The sequence below is a fragment of the Bombina bombina genome, chromosome 1 (genome assembly GCF_027579735.1).
Source record: "Bombina bombina isolate aBomBom1 chromosome 1, aBomBom1.pri, whole genome shotgun sequence".
Taxonomy (NCBI): domain Eukaryota; kingdom Metazoa; phylum Chordata; class Amphibia; order Anura; family Bombinatoridae; genus Bombina; species Bombina bombina.
Window position 1 is genome coordinate 343,850,103 of NC_069499.1, and position 20,815 is coordinate 343,870,917.

Consider the following 20,815-nt stretch of genomic DNA (forward strand, 5'->3'; position numbering starts at 1 on the left):
AATTTGATAATAGAAGTAAATTGGAAACTTTTTAAAATGGTTTGCTCTGCCTGAATCACAAAAAAAGAACATTTTGGGGTTTCATATCCATTTAAGACAATTGTGTTGCAACATTATTTATAGCAATGTTGTACATAGTTACAATTTGAAACACTATACTGCCATAGACTACTATAGACATGTGCACTCTCCTTAGCAACTATGAGCCTACCTAGGTATAGGGGGGCGATTTATTAAGCTGAGGCGGACAGGGGTGCACATACGCCTCTGGCGGGCTGAATTCCCCTGGTGGAATTCAGCATTGTACACAAGCACTATTTTGCGCTTGCTTGCAATCCCGCCCCCTGCCCGCGCACAGCCAATCACACGCAAGCAGGAGCTGTCAATCTCCCCGGTCGGACTATACCGGGGAGATTGAAATTTGCCACTTTAGAGGTGGCGAAAGGTTAGGAAAGCAGTGGTCCGATGCTTGTTAAATACGGACTGCAGGTTCTCTTGTGAGAACCCGCAGTCGTATGGGGTCGAAAGGCTTGCGAAGCCTTTGATAAATCGACCCCTTAGTCTACAACAAAGAATACCAATTGAACAAAGCAAATTTGATACAAGTAAATTGGAAAGTTTAAAATTGCATGCTCTATCTGTATCATGAAGGTTTAATTTTGACATTTCTGTCCCGGTAATACTTCCAACAGTTAATAGTTACCCTATATTATGCATATTTTGTAAGACATAATACAGTGTATCAGCTGTAATCTTGTGTGCAAATAATTAAAGGAATAGAAAAGTCAAAAGTGAAATGTACACATATTGCAAAATGCTTCTATTTAAAATGAAATGTGTCTATTTCCACTAGCCAAAATGTTTATAGTAAAAGTTATCACAGTTTTTCAGTGGCATATGCACATATGCTGTGAGGGCCCGTGCACCAATATTTAAACACCACACCATCTCCGAGGGTCAGTGGTAGCTTGTATGACACAAATTAGGTCTTTATGAGCACAGTACACACCAACACCCACTGACTGAGCTTGAATACTGGTGTACTGGTCCTCACAGCAGATGTGCATATCCTGCTAAAAAACTGATAACTTTTACTAGAAAACATTTTGGCTAATGGAAATATATTGCAAAAGTGCTTCCATTTAAAATTGAAATGCACCATGCATAGTTCAATTTTGACCTTTCTACAATATATTCACAGATTTAGTGATGCAATAATGCAATAGCCTAGGTGCTGTTGCACTTATATGTCTCACTATCTGGAGGTAACAAAAGTCATTTGCATTAAAGGAATTCACATTAAAGTGAAGGATCTAATTTGTTTCTCTTTCTAATTGTCCATAACAATGGAGATAATTGAGGGTATATAGTATTCAAATATATATATATAATCCAGGAATAAATACCTCGCACTTGGTTTTTCAAAGTCATGACTTTTTTATCATCACATCGTGGTGTACATCCAACGTTTCGGTCCTCCCAGGTGGAGGTCCGAAACGTTGGATGTACACCACGATGTGATGATAATAAAGTTGTGACTTTGAAAAACCGGGTACAAGGTATTTATTCCTGGATTGTATTTGAGATACTCAGCACCGGTAATATTTATTTGTACAGGGAGTGTAGAGGTTGTGTGTTGTATGTATGTATGTGTGTATATATATATACACTGTAAACCCAGATGTCGTAAGATGCTGGTAAATAGAAGATATAAAATAGCTCCTGGAGGACAAAAACAGTGGTGAAGGCATAACTTTTTCCAATATATATATATATATATATATATATATATATATATACAGGATATAACTAATATTGACTCTTAGAATGGCACCATTTACACACTCTAGATTTATCAAAGCAATTTGCTTGTAATTGCGGGCCATATTTATGAAAGCAATCTGCGCCTATAATTGCTCAAATATGAAAGTAATCCATTCACACTTCGCCTGCATTCGCCTAGGCGCACGGGCATGCTCCCGACAACGCTAATACATATTGGTTACAGACGTAATTATAGAGGCAGACATAGAAATACGACATGTTTTGTATTCATCATTGCTTTGCACCAATAGTGAACTCTAGTTTCTCCTACAATTACGTTTTCTCTATTTCGCCTTATATACATAGGCGAATCTCAGTAGAACCAACATTTTCACACATCTGAAGATGGAGTACTTTAATATTACTTTAATATTTTGCGCATTGATATATGTCAAATTTGCAACTAATGAGGTCATATACATGAGCACTATAATATTCTATTTTATAACTACAATTGATGTATAGTGAGTTTCAGAAAGTGAAATGAGTAATAAATATAAGCGCACATGTGCGCCCTTGCAGAGGCGACATGAGGTGCAGTAATAGGCGCACGTAATAGACACTACGATTTGCCTTTGATAAATCTACCCCTAAGTGCTGATCCCGCTGCATATAAAGTGACTGATTGGATGCTGGCAAGCACAAGCACAGTGCATATAGACCAATCAGAGGCTTCCTGTGCTCAGAAATCAGGAGAATGTTAAAGGGACAGTAAACACAATGTAATTAAAAGACATTTCTGTTGTGTTTCCATAGAATAATATATCAGCCAATTTTATCATATTAAAAACAAATAAACATCTTTTTTACTAAAATTGTTTATCAATGGCCATTCCATCCACCATTTGCCTTATATTTGTTTACTGTTATGTTGTTTTTAAGTTGGATTTTGAAGGAACCCATATACAGATAACATACTACAATCACCTTATCTAGCAGTTAACAAATCATATGTAAATTTTCATTTTATACTTAGCAGAAGATACAAAATAATGGCAAGGAGCTTTAAACAGTACTTCCAAAATATCAACACATGACAACATGCTCTAATTTTATCCTAACGTAATGGTCTCTGGAAAACTTAAAACATTGTTCTTTGATCTTGTAAACACTGGAATATATTAAATAATATGACGACTTATCCGCTGTTCTGTAAACACAGAAAACAACAATGAGAGCAAGCAATTCTGACTTGAGTCTGTACACAGGATGTCGGTGGGACTATATACTCAAATACAAAGATAGCTACAAAGCTGAGATGTCTTTGTTTGACACTGCTGGGAGGGTGTGAGCAGGACACAAGTAACAGCCATACTTTTTTGAAGTACATAACTTTATTAGAAGAAAACTATAAGCACGTCAGCAGGGTAGCAGAGCAGTATGCTCTTTTGTGAAACAATCAACTAAACTTTAATCTGGGTTGGGTTTAGACTATAGTAGACAGAGAAATGTAGGCAACATAATTTTACTATTGGATTCAGGCAGCACAATGTCTTGAGCAGGCCCTGAAGAATGTATATTTGCTGTATATCTGTGGTACTGCACTTGTACACTATAAAGGCAGTGGCACATGCAATGCACACCACACACTGAGCTCAGGAAATACCACAAACATTGCTGGCATTGCCATTTATGATTAGCACTGTCTCCAAGATAATGCCTGGCTGAACTCTACCTGCTTCTGCTACCCCCTATAACCTGTACCTCCTACCTCTTTTTCCTCTGTTGGTCATATACCTTCTATACTTAACCCCTTAATGACCACAGCACTTTTCCATTTTCTGTCCGTTTGGGACCAAGGCTATTTTTACATTTTTGCGGTGTTTGTGTTTAGCTGTAATTTCCCTCTTACTCATTTACTGTACCCACACATATTATATACCGTTTTTCTCGCCATTAAATTAACTTTCTAAAAATACCATTATTTTCATCATATCTTATAATTTACTATAAAAAAAATTATAAAATATGAGGAAAAAATGGAAAAAAAACACACTTTTTTTAACTTTGACCCCCAAAATCTGTTACACATCTACAACCACCAAAAAAAACCATGCTAAATAGTTTCTAAATTTTGTCCTGAGTTTAGAAATACCTAATATTTACATGTTCTTTGCTTTTTTTGAAAGCTATAGGGCCATAAATACAAGTAGCATTTTGCTATTTCCAAACTACTTTTTTTCAAAATTAGCGCTAGTTACATTGGAACACTAATATCTTTCAGGAATCCCTGAATATCCATTGACATGTATATATTTTTTTTTAGAAGACATCCCAAAGTATTGATCTAGGCCAATTTTGGTATATTTCATGCCACCATTTCACCGCCAAATGCGATCAAATACAAAAAATCATTCACTTTTTCACAAATTTTTTCACAAACTTTCGGTTTCTCACTGAAATTATTTACAAACAGCTTGTGCAATTATGGCACAAATGGTTGTAAATGCTTCTCTGGGATCCCCTTTGTTCAGAAATAGCAGACATATATGGCTTTGGCATTGCTTTTTGGTAATTAGAAGGCCGCTAAATGCCGCTGTGCACCACATGTGTATTATGCCCAGCAGTGCAGGGGTTAATTAGGGAGCTTGTAGGGAGCTTGTATGGTTAATTTTAGCTTTAGTGTAGTGTAGTAGACAACCCAAAGTATTGATCTAGGCCCATTTTGGTATATTTCATGCCACCATTTCACCGCCAAATGCGATCAAATAAAAAAAAAACGTTAAATTTTTCACAATTTTAGGTTTCTCACTGAAATTATTTACAAACAGCTTGTGCAATAATGGCACAAATGGTTGTAAATGCTTCTCTGGGATCCACTTTGTTCAGAAATAGCAGATATATATGACTTTGGCGTTGCTTTCTGGTAATTAGAAGGCCGCAAAATGCTGCTGCGCATCACACGTGTATTATGGCTAGCAGTGAAGGGGTTAATTAGGAAGTTTGTAGGGAGCTTGCAGGGTTAATTTTAGCTTTAGTGTAGAGATCAGCCTCCCACCTGACACATCAGACCCCCTGATCCCTCCCAAACAGCTCCCTTCCCTCCCCCACCCCACAATTGTCCCCGCCATCTTAAGTACTGGCAGAAAGTCTGCCAGTACTAAAATAAAAGCTTTTTGGGGGGTTTAGGTTTTTAAAAAAAAAAAATTCTTCTGCTGTGTAGGACCCCCCTTAGCCTCCAACCTCCCTGATCCCCCCCAAAACAGCTCTGTAACCTTCCCCATCTGCCTTATTGGGGGCCATCTTGGGTACTGGCAGCTGTCTGCCAGTACCCAGCTTGCACAAAAAAAGGGCTTTTTTTTCTTTTTTTTTTCTTTTCTGTAGTGTAGCTTCCCCAACCCCCCCCCCCCAAACCCCCACCACCTCATTGATCGTTTGTTTTTTTAACTATTTAAACTGATTATAACTTGTTAATTTAACACCATTTTCTGTAGTGTAGCGGTTCCCACCCGCTCCCTCCCCGTGCACGCGCCCGCCCCCGCCCTCCCGTGCACGCGCGCACGTCCGTGCGTGCCCCCCGGGCATCCCCGCCCACGATCCCGCCCCCCTCCACATCTCCAGGGCCATCGATGGCCGCCACCCGCCTCCCGGTACTGCTCCCACCCACCAACGAAGGAAGCCACCGATCTCCGGTGCAGAGAGGGCCACAGAGTGGCTCTCTCTGCATTGGATGGCTTCAAAAGGTTATTGCAGGATGCCTCCATATCGAGGCATCACTGCAATAACCGGAAAGCAGCTGGAAGCAAACAGGATCGCTTCCAGCTGCTTTCCACACCGAGGACGTGCAGGGTACGTCCTCAGGCATTAACTGCCTTTTTTTTGAGGACGTACCCTGCACGTCCTCGGTCATTAAGGGGTTAAATCAGAGTTCTGTAGAGCCACTACTGGATAGCAGGAGTACACTTGTAATGGCTGATTAGTTAACTCGTGCCTGCAAATGGGCAAATTTGCCCATTTGCAGGTGCGTGATAAATTAGCGCTCCACTTGTAATCTAGCCCTATATTTTGTATTTAAAGTAATTTTGTTATTTTAAAAAAAAAACATGTTTTTAACTTTTGGTATGTTTTTTTAACTGTTACTACACAGAAACCATTTTTTAGTGAATGCACATTCTATGTTGTGTACAGATGCTTTGAATACATGCGGGTGAATTTTTGAACAGGCAGCAGTCCCTATTTTTTCCTCTGGATGGCACTTTGTCACTTATCAGTACAGAGAAGGTCAGCCCACTGATTTACTGGCGAGACAAAAAAAACTAAATTTATGCTTACCTGATAAATGTATTTCTTTTTTGACACAATGAGTCCACGGATCATCATTAATTACTGTTGGGAATATCACTCCTGCCCAGCAGGAGGCGGAAAAGAGCATCACAGCAAAGCTGTTAAATATCACCTCCCTTCCCTCCCACCCCAGTCATTCGACCGAAGTAAAGAAGAGAAAGGAAGCAACAAGGTGCAGAGGTGTCTGAAGTTTATAACGTACTAACAACCTCTCTAAATAACAGGGCGGGCCGTGGACTCATCGTGTCAAGAAATAAATACATTTATCAGGTAAGCATAAATGTTGTTTTCTTTCTAATGACACGATGAGTCCACGGATCATCATTAATTACTGTTGGGAATCAATACCCAAGCTAGAGTACACAGATGATAAGGGAGGGACAAGACAGGAAACCTAAACGGAAGGCACCACTGCTTGAAGAACCTTTCTCCCAAAAGCGGTCTCAGCCGAGGCAAAAGAGTCAAATATATAGAAGCTTGAAAAAGTGTGAAGAGAGGACCAGGTTGCAGCCTTGGAAATCTTTTCCATAGAGGCTTCATCTTTGAATGACCAGGAAGAGGAAACAACCCTCGTAGAATGAGCTGTTACTCCCTCAGGAGGTTGCTGTCCAGCAGTTTCATAGGCAAAGCAAATGATACTATTCAGCCACAAAGATAGAAAAACATCCATAGCTTTCTGTCCCTTATGTTAAACAGAAGACTGACGAAAATCCTTAGTCGCCTGTAAATAGAATTTTAGTTCACGTACCATGTCCAGATTGTGTAGAGCCGTTCCTCCTGAGAAGAAGGATTAGGACACAAGGAAGGAACAACAATCTCCTGATTAATGTTCCGGTCTGAAACTACTTTAGGGAGAAACCCTAATTTAGTACATAAAGCCACCTTATCTGAACAAAAAATAACGTAAGGGGACTCATACTGTAATGCAGAGAGCTCTGACACTCTACGAGCAGAAGAATAGTAACAAGAAACAAAACTTCCCAAGATAACAACTTAATATCTAAGGAACGCATAGGCTCCAACGGAGCCCCTTGAAGAACCTTAAGAACTAAATTAAGACTCCAGGAAGGAGTAACTGGTTTGAACAAAGGTCTGAGCCTGACCAAGGCCTGACAAAATGATTGTACGTCTGGGACATCCCCAGACGCTTATGTAACAAAATAGAGAATGCAGATATTTGACCCTCTAGGGAACTTGCCAATAAACCCTTCTCCAAACCTTCTTGGAGAAAAAACTGAATTTTAGGAATCCTAACTCTACTCCAAGAATAGCCTTTGGATTCACACCGATATAGATATCTTATGGTAAATCTTTCTAGTCACAGGTTTACGAGCCTGAATCATGGTCTCAATGACCGAATCCGAAAATCCACGCTTGGATCAAATTAAGCATTCAAACTCCAAGCAGTCAGATTCTGAGAAACTAGACTTGTATGAAGGAAGGCCCCTTGAAATAGAAGGTCCTTCCCCAACTGAAGTCTCCAAGGTGGAAGAGATGACATGTCCATACCAAATCCTGCAAGGCCACGCTGGTGCAATGAGGATCACCGATGCTCTCTCCTGCTTGATTCGAGCAATGAGCCAAGGAAAAAAAGCGAACTGAGAAAATAGGTATGCAAGACTGAAATTCCAAGGTACCACCTGAGGGTTCCTTGACCTCGACCTGTACCTCGGGAGCTTGGCATTCTGCCGAGATGCCATGAGATCCAATTCCGGCTTAACCCATCTGTGAATCAGGCCAGAAGACACTTCCGGATGGAGCTACCACTCCCCCGAGTGAAGGGTCTGCCTCTCAGGAAGACCGCCACCCAGTTGTCCACTCCTGGAATGTTGATCACCGACAGACAGCAATTGTGGGTCCCTGCCCACATCTTGGCTACCTCTATCATAGCCAAGGAACTCCAAGTTCCTCCCTGATGATTGATGTAAGCCACTGATCCGACTGGAACCTGAAGAACCGGGCCGAAGTCAACTGAGACCAGGCCAGGAGAGCATTGAAGATTGCTCTCAGTTCCAGAATGTTTATGGGAAGAACAGACTCTGACCGAGTCCCTTTTCTCTGAGCCTTTAGAGAGCCTCTCAGATGGCTGGCATCTATTGTCACAATCACCCAAGAGGTTCTGTGAAAGCAGGTTCCCTGGGAGAGATGATCCAGAGACAACCACCAAAATAGAGAATCCCTTGCCTCCTGCTCCAGCTGTAATCACGGAGATAGATCCGCAGAATCTCCATTACACTGCCTGTGCATGCTTAACTGCAGAGGTCTGAGATGAAAACGGATGACCGGGATGATGTCAGTTGCCGCTACCATCAACCCAATTTCCTCTATGCCCTGAGCCACTGATGGCTGAGGAGAGGACTGAAGTGCTAGGCAAGAATTGAAATCTTTGATTTCCTGACTTCTGTCAGAAAAATCTTAATTGATAAGGAATCTATTATGGTTCCCAAGAAAAAACACCTTTGTATTTGGAACTAAGGAACTCTCTTCCAAATTCACCTTCCATCCGTGAGACCACAGAAAAGATAACATTTCCGTGTCAGATCTTGCTTGTTGAAAGGAAGAACGCCTGAACTAGAATGTCGTTCAGATAAGGTGCCACTGCAATTCCCCGCAATCGGAGCACCACTAGCAGGGATCCCAGGACCTTTGAGGAATTCTGGTAACTGTGGTAAGACCGAATGGAAGAGCCACAAACTGAAAGTGTTTGACTAGAAAAGCAAACCTTAGAAACTTGTGATGGTCCCTGTGTAGGGCAACATGCAGGTACACGTCCTTTAATCCACCATTGTCATAAATTGACCCTCCTGGACCAAAGGAAGAAAGGAACGAATAGTTTCCATCTTGAAGGACGGCACTCTGAGGAATTTGTTTAGACTCTTGAGATCTAAAATCAGTCTGAAAGTTCCCTCTTTGGGAACCACAAACAGATTGGAATAGAACCCCAGACCTCGTTCCTGCATTGTAACAGGAACTATCATTCCCAGGTCAGAGAGGTCCCAAACACAGTGTAAGAACACCTCTCTCTGTGTCTGGTCTACAGATAATCTTGAAAACTGCCACTGGGAGGAAATGTCTTGACTCTAGTTTGTATCCCTGGGACATGATGTCCACCGCCCAGGGATCCTGAACATCTCATACCCAAGCGTGAACGAAGAATGAAAGTCTGCCCCCCACAAGATCCGGTCCCGGTTTGGGGGCAGAGCCCTCATGCTGCTTTTGATGCAATAGCAGGCTTCTTGGATTGTTTCCCCATGTTCCAAGACTGATTGGGTATCCAGGAAGGCTTGGACTGCTCCTGCTTGGAGGAGGAAGTGGAAGGATTTCCCTTGAAATTTCGTAAAGGAACGAAATTTACTCTTACATCCCTTTGATTATTTCTCTTATCCTGAGGGAGGAAAAGTCCCTTTCCTCCCGTGATGTCAGCAATTATTTCCATCAACCCCGGGCCAAGCAAAGTCTTTCCTTTGTAAGAAATCGCCAAAAGTTTAGACTTAGATGACACATCCGCAGACCAAGATCTTAACCATAAAGCTCTGCGGAGCAGTATGGCAAAAAAACAAAATCTTAGCTCCCAGCTTAATAACCTGAAGGGAAGCATACATAGTAAGGAGTTGGCCAACTTAAGGGCCTTTATCCTATCCTGGATTTCTTTAAGGGAAGTGTTTGTTTTTAATAGATACAGACAATGCATCAATCAGTATGCTACCGCACTAGTGACAGTAGCAATACAAACGGCGGGTTGTCATTGTAAACCCTGGTGTACATATCCTCTACCTTCTTATCCATAGGATTCTTAACAGAGTAACTATCCTCTATAGGAAGAGTAGATCTCTTGGCCAGCGTGGAAATTGCCCCTTCCACTTTGGGTACCGTCTGCCAAGATTCCTTGATAGAATCTGCTATAGAAAACATCTTTTTAAATACAGGGGATGGAGAAAAAGGGATACCCAGTCTCTCCCATTCCTTAGCAATAATCTCAGTAGCTCGAACTGGTACAGGAAAAACTTCCACCATGGAAGGTACATCAAAAAACTTATGTAGCTTACTGGACCTTTTAGGATTGACAACGACAATGGTGTCGCTGTCAACCAGTGTAGCTAAAACCTCCTTGAGTAACAGACGTTCTAGCTGAAACCTGATGGATACAACTTCAGTATCAGTAGGAAGAATTACACTGTCTGCGTCTGAGATTTCACCTTCAGATGCTACCAAAGTATCCTCCTCCTCAGGCTTCTGGGAGGGGGCATTCAAAATAGCAACAACAGCATCAGCAACCTCACTTACTGAATGTTTACTTTTCCTTTTGCGCTTTCCCTGCAGCATGGGAAAAGCAGACAACGCATCAGAGACTGCAGATGGCATGAGGGAAGCGATGTCTTGCAACGTGACTCCAGGTGGAGTTACAGAGGAAGAGCAGGGCACTGTATGAGTGGGCAACAACAGCGTCTGCAATATAGTGAACAGCTGTCCGGTCCTAAAAGCGCAGCTTTAAAACTTATTATGCTCTTTCCAGGGAGATTGATATCCGGTCACAGTGAATGCAGGGGAAAATGGTGCGCAACAGTAAACCGCCGCCTCAGTTAGCCCCGCCCATCGTGATCGTCTAAAAAATTAACCTCCTGGCCGGCATATTACAAAGTCAAGCCATCGGGAGAAGTGAACCACATAACATGAGCCTTATTTCTAACATTCCTCAGCCCCAGTGCCTGCCATAACTATACTGCCATTATATGTTCCCCATAACATATAGGAGAAAAACTGAGTGTCCCTTAGTTTGAATAAAGTGCCCACTTTTTCCTGTTGTACCCAGAAAAATAAAGTCAGCACTTACCTCATAAATCTGCCAGGCAGCATGGCAGCTCACTAGGTTTGAGAGGTCCTCTCCCTCACATGGACCTGTGGAAAAAAGAGATAAAGACTGAGTAATCTTACTCAGGCTTTCAGTATTAGGGCAGCATTAACTATATGGGAGGCGCAGTGAGAATTATGTCTCACAAGTTCCCATTGCTTGAAAGCCACCACTGCTCTACTGAAGAGACTGATATGGACTACGGCTACACCCTAGAACAAAGCAGCACAATCTTGCACTACTTAAAAAATAATAAAATATTGCTTGAAGAATCTTTTCTAACACCTAACTTTACCACTTCCTTGCTCTAACGTAGGCAAAGAGAATGACTGGGGTGGGAGGGAAGGGAGGTGATATTTAACAGCTTTGCTGTGGTGCTCTTTTGCCTCCTCCTGCTGGGCAGGAGTGATATTCCCAACAGTAATTAATGATTATCTGTGAACTCATTGTGTCATTAGAAAGAAACACCATTTCTCTTGGGTCTGACAATCCTGTTATCATTGGGGCCACAGTGTTTAATGTCCTTTACACTCACTGCGGATACTGTTATATGTTGCATGCACCTTCATTTGTTAACTGTATATACTCTGAATGCTGTGTGATGTCAGCGACCAACTGAAGTGGACAAAAGTGGATGCATATAACAACATACATATTATCAGTAGTGAGTTATGTGCACATAATCCTACTGATAGTGATAATTTTTAATAGGACATATTAACCAGTAGTACAACTGTGGATCTTTGTGGTAACACAGACATTTATTGGCAACAATATACCCTACAGCCCCAGCAATTTATTGGTATGGTACCAATATACCCCACAGCCCCAGGCACTTACTGGTAACAATATACCCCATAGCATACTATTGACTTCCATGTCACTTGAATTCTTGATATCTGAAATATACTATAAATTCGCCATAACTGTGCGTGCAAAATAGTACATACTAGGGCTCATGTTCAGAAGTTGTCAGGTATGCTATTTCTTCCTGCATGCACAAGTTTATTATTGAGTGTCATGGGCAGTTCTGTACATTATCTGGTCTAGGGGAAATAAATGCACTCTGCACAGAAATCTTTCTTGGCAGGCCTCTCATTGGCTATCCATACAATACAACACGCATTGTATATGGTATAGTGCTGGTATTTCATTACTTGTGTACTTTAAGAAAAATGTATGTGCATAACACTAATAAACCATGCTTTATTTAAAGGGATAGTAAAGTCCAAATTAAATGTTCATGATTCAGGATAGGGCATGTCATTTTAAATAACGTTCTAATTTACTTTTATCATCAAATTTGCTTTGTTCTCTTGGTATTCTTAGCTGAAAGCTAAACCTAGGTAGGCTCATATGCTAATTTCTAAGCCCTTGAAGGCCACCTCTTATCTGAATGCATTTGACAGTTGTTCACAGCTAGAGGGTGTTAGTTAATGTGTTTCATATAGATAACATTGTGCTCATGCACGTAGAGCTATTTAAGAGTCAGCACTAATTGCCTGAAATGCAAGTCTGTCAAAAGATGCAGAAGCTTAGATACAAGGTAATTACAGAGGTAAAAAGTATATTGATATAACAGGGTTGGTTATGCAAAACTGGGGAATGGTAAAGAAAGTGATTATCTATATTTTTAAACAATAAAATTTTTGGTGTTTACTATCCCTTTAATAATATATTACTATGTTATGTTGTCTGTGCATTTGTGAATTTAATCCAGGAAATACTTCTTGCCATTTCTTTGATAGACTCTTATACTTACGTACTATCGACTAGATTACGAGTTTTGCGGTATGAGGTGTGCGGTGCTAACTTGTACGTTATTGTCACCGCTCACTTTCCTACAGTGCTGGTATTACAGGTTTTCATAAACCCAGCGTTAACAGGCAAGAAGTGAGCGTAGAGCAAAATTGAGCTCCATACCGCACTCCAATACCAGCGCTGCTGAAAGCTGCGGTGAGCTGGTTTTACGTGCTCTTGCACGATTTCCCCATAGACATCAATGGGGAGAGCCGGCTGAAAAAAGCCCAACACCTGCCAAAAAGCAGCGTAAAGCTCCATAACGCAGCCCCATGGATTCCTATGGGGAAACAAATTTTATGTTTACACCTAACACCCTAATGAACCCCGAGTCTAAACACCCCTAATCGTACACTTATTAATCCCTAATCTGCCACCCGACATCGCCGACACCTATATTATACTTATTAACCCCTAATCTGCCGCTCTGGATATCGCCGCCACAATAATAAATATATTAACCCCTAAACCGCCACACTCCGCCTCGCAAACACTGGCTAAATATTATTACCCCTAATCTCCCGCCCCTAACTTCACCGCCATCTACCTATATTTATTAACCCCTAATCTGCCGCCCCCAACGTCGCCGCCACTATACTAAATTTATTAACCCCTAAACCTAACACACCCTAACAAATATAATTAAAATAAATCTAAATAAAACCTACTATCATTACCTAAATAATTCCTATTTAAAACAAAATACTTACCTATAAAATAAACCCTAAACTAGCTGCAATATAACTAATAGTTACATTTTAGCTATCTTAGGGTTTATTTTTATTTTACAGGCAAGTTTTGTGGTATGGGTGAAAAAGCAGCGTTAAGGCTCTTTTTCTTGCAGGTATTTCTGTACCGCACACTTTTTTGGCCGTAAAGCAGCGTAACTACCGCAGCTTTCAAAAAGTCCTTTTTCAATGGAACTTCCATAGCGCCGGTATTATGAGTCTGCCTGGGAGGCCAAAAAATGAGCGATACAGCCTATACCGTCAAGATCTGTACCGTAAACTGAAAGTCAGTAGTTATGGGTTTTGAGCTACAAAGCAGTAGCATAAAACTCATAACTAAAGTGTTACAAAGTACACTAACACCCATAAACTACCTATTAACCCCTAAACCGAGGCCCTCCCGCATCGCAAAAACTAAACCAAAATTATTAACCCCTAATCTGCCGCTCCCGACATTGTCGCCACTAGGATTGAGCTTGCATTCTATTGGCTGTTCCAATCAGCCAATAGAATGCAAGCTCAATCTTATTGGCTGATTGGATCAGCCAATAGGATTTTTTCACCTTTAATTCCGATTGGCTGATAGAATTCTATCAGCCAATCGAAATTCAAGGGATGCCATCTTGGATGACGTCACTTAAAGGAACATTCATTTGGGAAGAAGACTTCGTTTGAAGAGGATGCTCCGCGCCAGATGTCTTGAAGATGGATCCACTCCGCGCCGGATGGATGAAGATAGAAGATGCTGTCTGGATGAAGACTTTTGCCCGTCTAGAGGACCACTTCTGCCGGCTTGGATGAAGACTTCTCCCAGCTTCGTTGAGGACTTCTTGCCGCTTCGCTGAGGACTTCTCCCGGCTTCATTGAGGATGGATGTCCGGTCTTTAAAACTGTAAGTGGATCTTCGGGGGTTAGTGTTAGGTTTTTTTAAAGGGTTTATTGGGTGGGTTTTAGTTTTAGATTAGGGTTTGGGCAAAATAAAAAGATCTAAATGCCCTTTTAAGGGCAATGCCCATCCAAATGCCCTTTTCAGGGCAATGGGGAGCTTAGGTATTTTTAGTTAGGATTTTATTTGGGGGGTTGGTTGTGTGGGTGGTGGGTTTTACTGTTGGGGGGGTGTTTGTATTTATTTTACAGGTAAAAGAGCTGATTTCTTTGGGGCAATGCCCTGCAAAAGGTCCTTTTAAGGGCCATTGGTAGTTTATTGTAGGCTAGGGTTTTTTTTTATTTTGGGGGGGCTTTTTTATTTTGATAGGGCTATTAGATTAGGTGTTAATAACTGTAATGTAGGTTGCGGCGGTGTTAGGGACAGCAGATTAGGGGTTAATAATATTTAACTAGTGTTTGCGATGCGGGAGTGTGGCGGTTTAAGGGTTAACATGTTTATTATAGTGGCGGCGATGTCGGGAGCAGCAGATTAGGGTTTAATAAATTTATTTTATTGTTTGCAATGCGGGAGGGCCTCGGTTTAGGGGTTAATAAGTAGTTTATGGGTGTTAGTGTACTTTTTAGCACTTTAGTTATGAATTTTATGTTACAGCTTTGTAGCGTAAAACTCATAACTACTGACTTTAGAATGCGTTACGAATCTTGCGGGGCACTTTTTGGACTCCCAGAAAAAGCTTGTAATACCAGCGCTATGGAAGTCCCATTGAAGTCCCATTGAAAACAAACTTTACACAAATTGCGTAAGTTAATTTGCGTTAAGGCCAAAAAAGTCTGCGGTGCCCCTAAACCTGCAAGACTCGTAATAGCAGCGGTAGTGAAAAAGCAGCGTTATGAGCCTTAACGCTGCTTTTTCACTCATACCGCAAAACTCGTAATCTATCCATATGTTTGTTAGAAAGGTATAACCCAAGAACTTTAGTCTGAAAACATGCAGTAAAAATAATGAGACAGAAACAATATTATCAGTACTAGGGTCTATAGATCTGTGCACAGTAATTAGAGATTTAAAGTAATTTGACAAATGGGAGGCATAACCAAAATATAACTGAATGCCTAATATTTGCATTTATCATTTCATTTCAGTACATTTTAAACAGGGAGAAATGTTGCTAAACAGATACCATGGTATATGTTCTTTATTCTTCTTTTATAAACATATTGTTTCTGTTCTGCTACTGGATGTAAAATATTTTTATGATCAATAAATAATAAGAAAAAAGATCTTGGCAGCCCTTGATTAAACCAGCCCCAAAGCTACCCTGCTTAGCGCATAGCTAAACTTTGGCTTTTAACCTTTCTCTTACTTGACCTACCTATGACCTCTACCTTCACCTGCAGGGCATATACATTTTGTTGGTGAACAACTTGTCAGAGAAACTTTGGCTTTCACACAAATTTGCTTTAGGCTTCTTTCCATAAATTGTCTTTCCATCATTCACTGGGCCAGAAAGCTGTAACTCCATAAAACCTTACTTGTCACAGATCATTGGTTAGTCCAAAGAGGGAAGCAATTCATTAAATATGGTTAGATGGGCCCATGTCATAGTAAAAAAGAAAGGATTTATTACAATTGACAGGAACATACCTTATCCCACAGCTTCGACTATACTGTAATATTACAACACAATTTCATGTTCTTTTATATCATGTCATTTACAAAAGATCTACTTTGTACCATAATATAGTGATGAAATGAGAAGAATAGTACTTTACAATTGCATACAAGTTTACATTGTGTTTTTACTAATCCTATCCTCTCACTGTTATTTATTTATTTACACGGCTTGGCTCTGAGCAGCCATTCGCAGGCTTTGTACACAAGGTACAGCGTCTGATTGGATACAAAGACCAGTGCTGTTTTAAGACACAAACAAAGTCTGAGTCTGAGTAAGGATTCAAAATTAAGAGAGGACACTGGTGGGAATCTGCTTTTGAAGCAGAAAGAAAAACCTTTAAAATGTTTTATATTTTGCTTAAAAAAGTATTTTATTTTTGTTTTAGCAATGATAGTTTTGCAACGAACATAAAAAACACAAAAATAAAATACTCTACTTATGCAGAGGAGTAAACCCATAGTTAAAGTCAAATCCAGGGCAGTAAATATAAGGCGGCTTTAAAATATCTACAAAAACAATTGCATGGGTTAACTATTTGTCTTCCGTATTTTCTGTTTTAGGTTGTAACAGACAACATGAGGAGAAAGTGTAAATGTCACGGCACATCAGGCAGCTGCCAACTTAAGACTTGCTGGCAGGTCACCCCTGATTTCAGGTTGGTTGGCTCTGTACTGAAGGACAGGTTTTATGGGGCCACTCTGATAAAGCCTCACAACAGAAATACAGGGCAGCTGGAGCAGACACAGGCTCCGTACAGAAGGAGAGCCAGCATCACTGATTTGGTTTATTTTGAGAAGTCACCAGATTTCTGTGAACAGGAGTTACATTTGGACTCAGCAGGGACGCAAGGTCGAATATGCAATAAAACAAGCCCTGGACTGGACAATTGTGAGAGTCTCTGCTGTGGCCGGGGACACAACATCCTGCGACAGACACGCAGTGAAAGGTGCAACTGTAAATTTCACTGGTGTTGTTATGTGGTTTGTGAGGAGTGTCGTATCACTGAGTGGGTAAGCGTCTGTAAATAGCCAGTACCAACCAGATGGACACAAATATGTACATAATCTGTATTAAATACTGGATGTTTCTGCTGCAAGGAAGAAAGTACACCAAAAATAAACACAAACTAAATGCTGGCCACATTTCTCAAACTTACTATTTGACAATACAGACTATCCCAGATAAAACAAGTGTTCCGTGGACTAATGGGTCAAGTGTTTTACAGCTGGGTTTAATACCCTGCAAGATCAAAGATGCTTCAAGGCAACCTAACCCAATTTACAATATATGATCATCTTTACCAACAGTGGAACAGAAATGTGTTTGTATCATTATCCCTATCGAAAAACAAAAGTTGTTCATTTCAGTTTACCACATGAAATACATATATATATATATATTCTTGGAAAAAACAAAGTCAGCAACGTGTACTGTTTTGAAAACAAATGAATATAGAATGAAGTTTAAAAACATGTATTAGGAACTTGTGCAATTGATAATGCTTGGGCCAAACAGACTCATTTTTCATTAGGATGAATGTTCCTTCGGTATGTTTTTACCAAAAAAAAAACCAGGTTATTTCATGCATTTACCACTCTCAGTAAATTATTATTATTCAAATTCTACAATTTTCTATTTCCCTGATAAATTTCTATAATGAATGAAGGCAGGTAAGTTTCAGCCAAATACATTCAAACATTAGGTAAGGATTTTGCGTCACTTTCCTATATTATAAAGATATCATGTTTCAGATTTAATATTAAAGGGACAATGAACCCAAATTTTTTCTTTCGTGATTCAGATAGAGCATGCAATTTTAAGCAACTTTCTAATTTATTATCAAATTTTCTTCATTCTTTTGCTATCTTTTTTTGAAAAAGAAGGAATCTAATCTAAGGAGCTAGCCAATTTTTGGTTCAGACCGCTGGATAGCACTTGTTTATTGGTGGGTGAATTTTTCCACCAATCAGCAAGAACAACCCAGGTTGCTAACCAAAAATGGGCCGGCATCTAAACTTACATTCTTGCTTTTCAAATAAAGATACTAAGAGTATGACTAAAATTCAATAATAGGAGTAAATTAGAAAGTTGCTTAAAACTGCATGCTCTATCTGAATCAGAAAAGAAAAAAAATTGGGTTCAGTGTCCCTTTAAGTTCTCCTAAAAATGTATGTTTGTATCATTAGGTGATAGATTAAACATACATTAATATAGCTCTTACTGTTAAGATAAGGACTGGAATTTATTACTCATATGGATAAAATTAACTAGTCAGGAGATCAAAATTAGTACTGCGCTCTATATTAAATATAGGAAAAAGCCCAATCAAAGTTATATGAAATCCCCCAAAAAACATTTTGTGATTCAGACAGAGAATACAATTTGAAAAATAGTTTCCAATTGACTTCTATTTTCTAATTTTCTTCATTCCCATGGTATTATTTGTTTTAGAGACACCTAGCAAGGCATCGAGAGCAGTATGTGGCAGAAAATAGTGCTGCTCTCTAGTGCTCTTGCAAATTGGATAACATTCTTGCAAAACTGCTGCCATGAAGTGCTCCAGAAATGGGCCGGCTCCTAAGCTTATGTCCCTGCTTTTCAACAAAAGATACCAAGACAACAAAGAAAAAATGATAATGGAAGTAAATTAGAAAGTTGTTTAAAACTGAATGCTCTATTTGAATTATGAAAGAAAAATGTTGGGCTTCATATCCCTTTAATTGCTCGTCAGCGTAGATTACAGGAAACTTTCAGCCCTGTTCAAAACAATTTATTGATCTATCAATATTAAAATGCTGCTCAGTGATATTTACCAAAAAAAGATTATTTTGAATGTTTTGTAAAATAAAATAGTTTATTATGCTGAAGGTAGGATTTTGAGTAATGCTTATTTGTGCAATAAATGGGACCTGCTTTTTGTTCATCTTTACCATTCAAAATGATGGACTTCAAATGAACATTGTATTGTATTTTTTTTGTGTTACCAATGATCAATTTTACCTGCTGGAGTATATAAAATTGTTTACAATTTTTTACCTGCAATATTATTTATAGAAAAGCTATGTAAACAAGACGTGACATCAGAAACCAACCTCTGATCAGTAGGCTATTCTCGTTGCTTGTAATAACACAAACTCTTATCGGCTACTTACCTAAATTCATTGTCATTTCACAATGACTTATACTAGTTGCATACAATGAAATGTATTGGAAATGTCACTTTTAAAGGGACAGTAAACACCTTGTAATTACAAGACATTTGCTATTGGATAACATATCAGCCACATCCCTTTTACTGCATTTTTTTTTTCAACAGCTAAACTCCACCCTTCATTTGCCATACTTTGATGAGTCAGTCTCAGATTTTTGCAGTTGTTATCAGGCACGTGCAATAGGATGATTCATGATGATTCCAATAAGGAAGAAGGAGGGCCCTCACAGCATTTGGCTTTTTTCTGAGCTGGACTCCTCCTTGTAAATGTGCAACACACTAGGATCTGTGCAAATCCAGATCTAAGCGTGTTGCACTTTCACAGAAGAAATCCACCCCCGAAAAAAACCGAATGCTGTAAGCGGCCAACTTCTTCCGCATTTGGATCATCACGAATGATCTGAATGCATATGCCTAGTTAAAGCCAATTCAGGAAAAATATGTAGCAGGTTAGCCTTGATAGGTCAGCAGTGTTCATGGCAAGTTCTGAAAATTAAAAAAATCACAATTTTCAGAGTTAATTACATGAAAAGGGACACAATAAATAATGAAACTATATAGCAAAGTCATTTCATTAAGGCATTTACTGTGTCCTTTATCTTTATTCTAGTAATTGAAAATGTCAGTACGTAAGTATTGGCCTTTGTGTATATACAGAGTGAGATAAGAAAGCATTTGTGCCTATAAACAAATAATATAAGGAGGTGTGCTCTTCCTGCAGACTTGCTATACATTTACTATTCTGCAGCTGGTATTAGAAGTCATTGAAAACACATTAAAGGGAAAACAATTTTACAGACAGTGTCCTTTTAACTTTTTGTATTCTGATAGTGGATAATGAAGCAACAATATTATGTCTCCCATACAAAATATATGCTATGTTCATATATGCTACAAAAAATATATGAAACAAATAAATAAATTATAAATGGTTGCTTATTTTTTGTTTCCTACAGATCTTCTTGAGAAAACAGTAAATAGAAATAACATATATTGTAAAAATGTAATAACAGAGTTTGCGATTTGTATATGGAATTATTGTGTGCGTTATTATATTTTATGGTAAGTTATTTTCTTGTTGTAAATTCCCAATAAAATGTTAAAAAGAATGGTTTCAGTGTGTCATTTTTATGGTTATTCAAATGCTTCATTTAATCTCAAGACCAGATATATTATTCTTCAACAAATAAAACCGAAAAACAATAATAAAGGGCTAGGTTACAAGTGGGGCCCAATCAATAGTGCAGGGTGGGACCTCACGCAAAAAAATAACGCACAATTTGGTATTACAAGTGGATGGTTAATAACTTTAACCACAGTATCTTAACATTTTTTTTAGCACTCCCTATTTTTTTAATGGATAGCACAGGAAGCATATTATAAGAGGTGAGTTAAGTTTTGCACTCAAGCGCAATCAAATATAGTGCTGATAGTGTAGTGTTTTGTAAGATCCGAAGTAAACAATTACTATTAACAGCATAGCACAGAACTACATGAAGAACGCCACTAAATTAGGGCTAGATTTACGAGTGTGCGCAAGTTATAAGGGCTTTAT

At 39.4% G+C, this 20,815-nt stretch overlaps 1 protein-coding gene across 1 annotated transcript in view; it reads left to right on the forward strand.

Moving 5' to 3' along the window:
• The window catches only part of WNT10A (Wnt family member 10A), a 99,500-nt gene extending 79,131 nt beyond the window's left edge, over nucleotides 1-20,369 (forward strand). The window contains exon 4 of the mRNA XM_053698150.1: nucleotides 16,610-20,369. Within this exon, the coding sequence (XP_053554125.1) occupies nucleotides 16,610-17,077 (468 nt within the window). The 3' untranslated portion in view covers nucleotides 17,078-20,369. The remainder of the gene's footprint in view (nucleotides 1-16,609) is intronic.
• The last annotated feature ends 446 nt before the right edge of the window (nucleotides 20,370-20,815 follow it).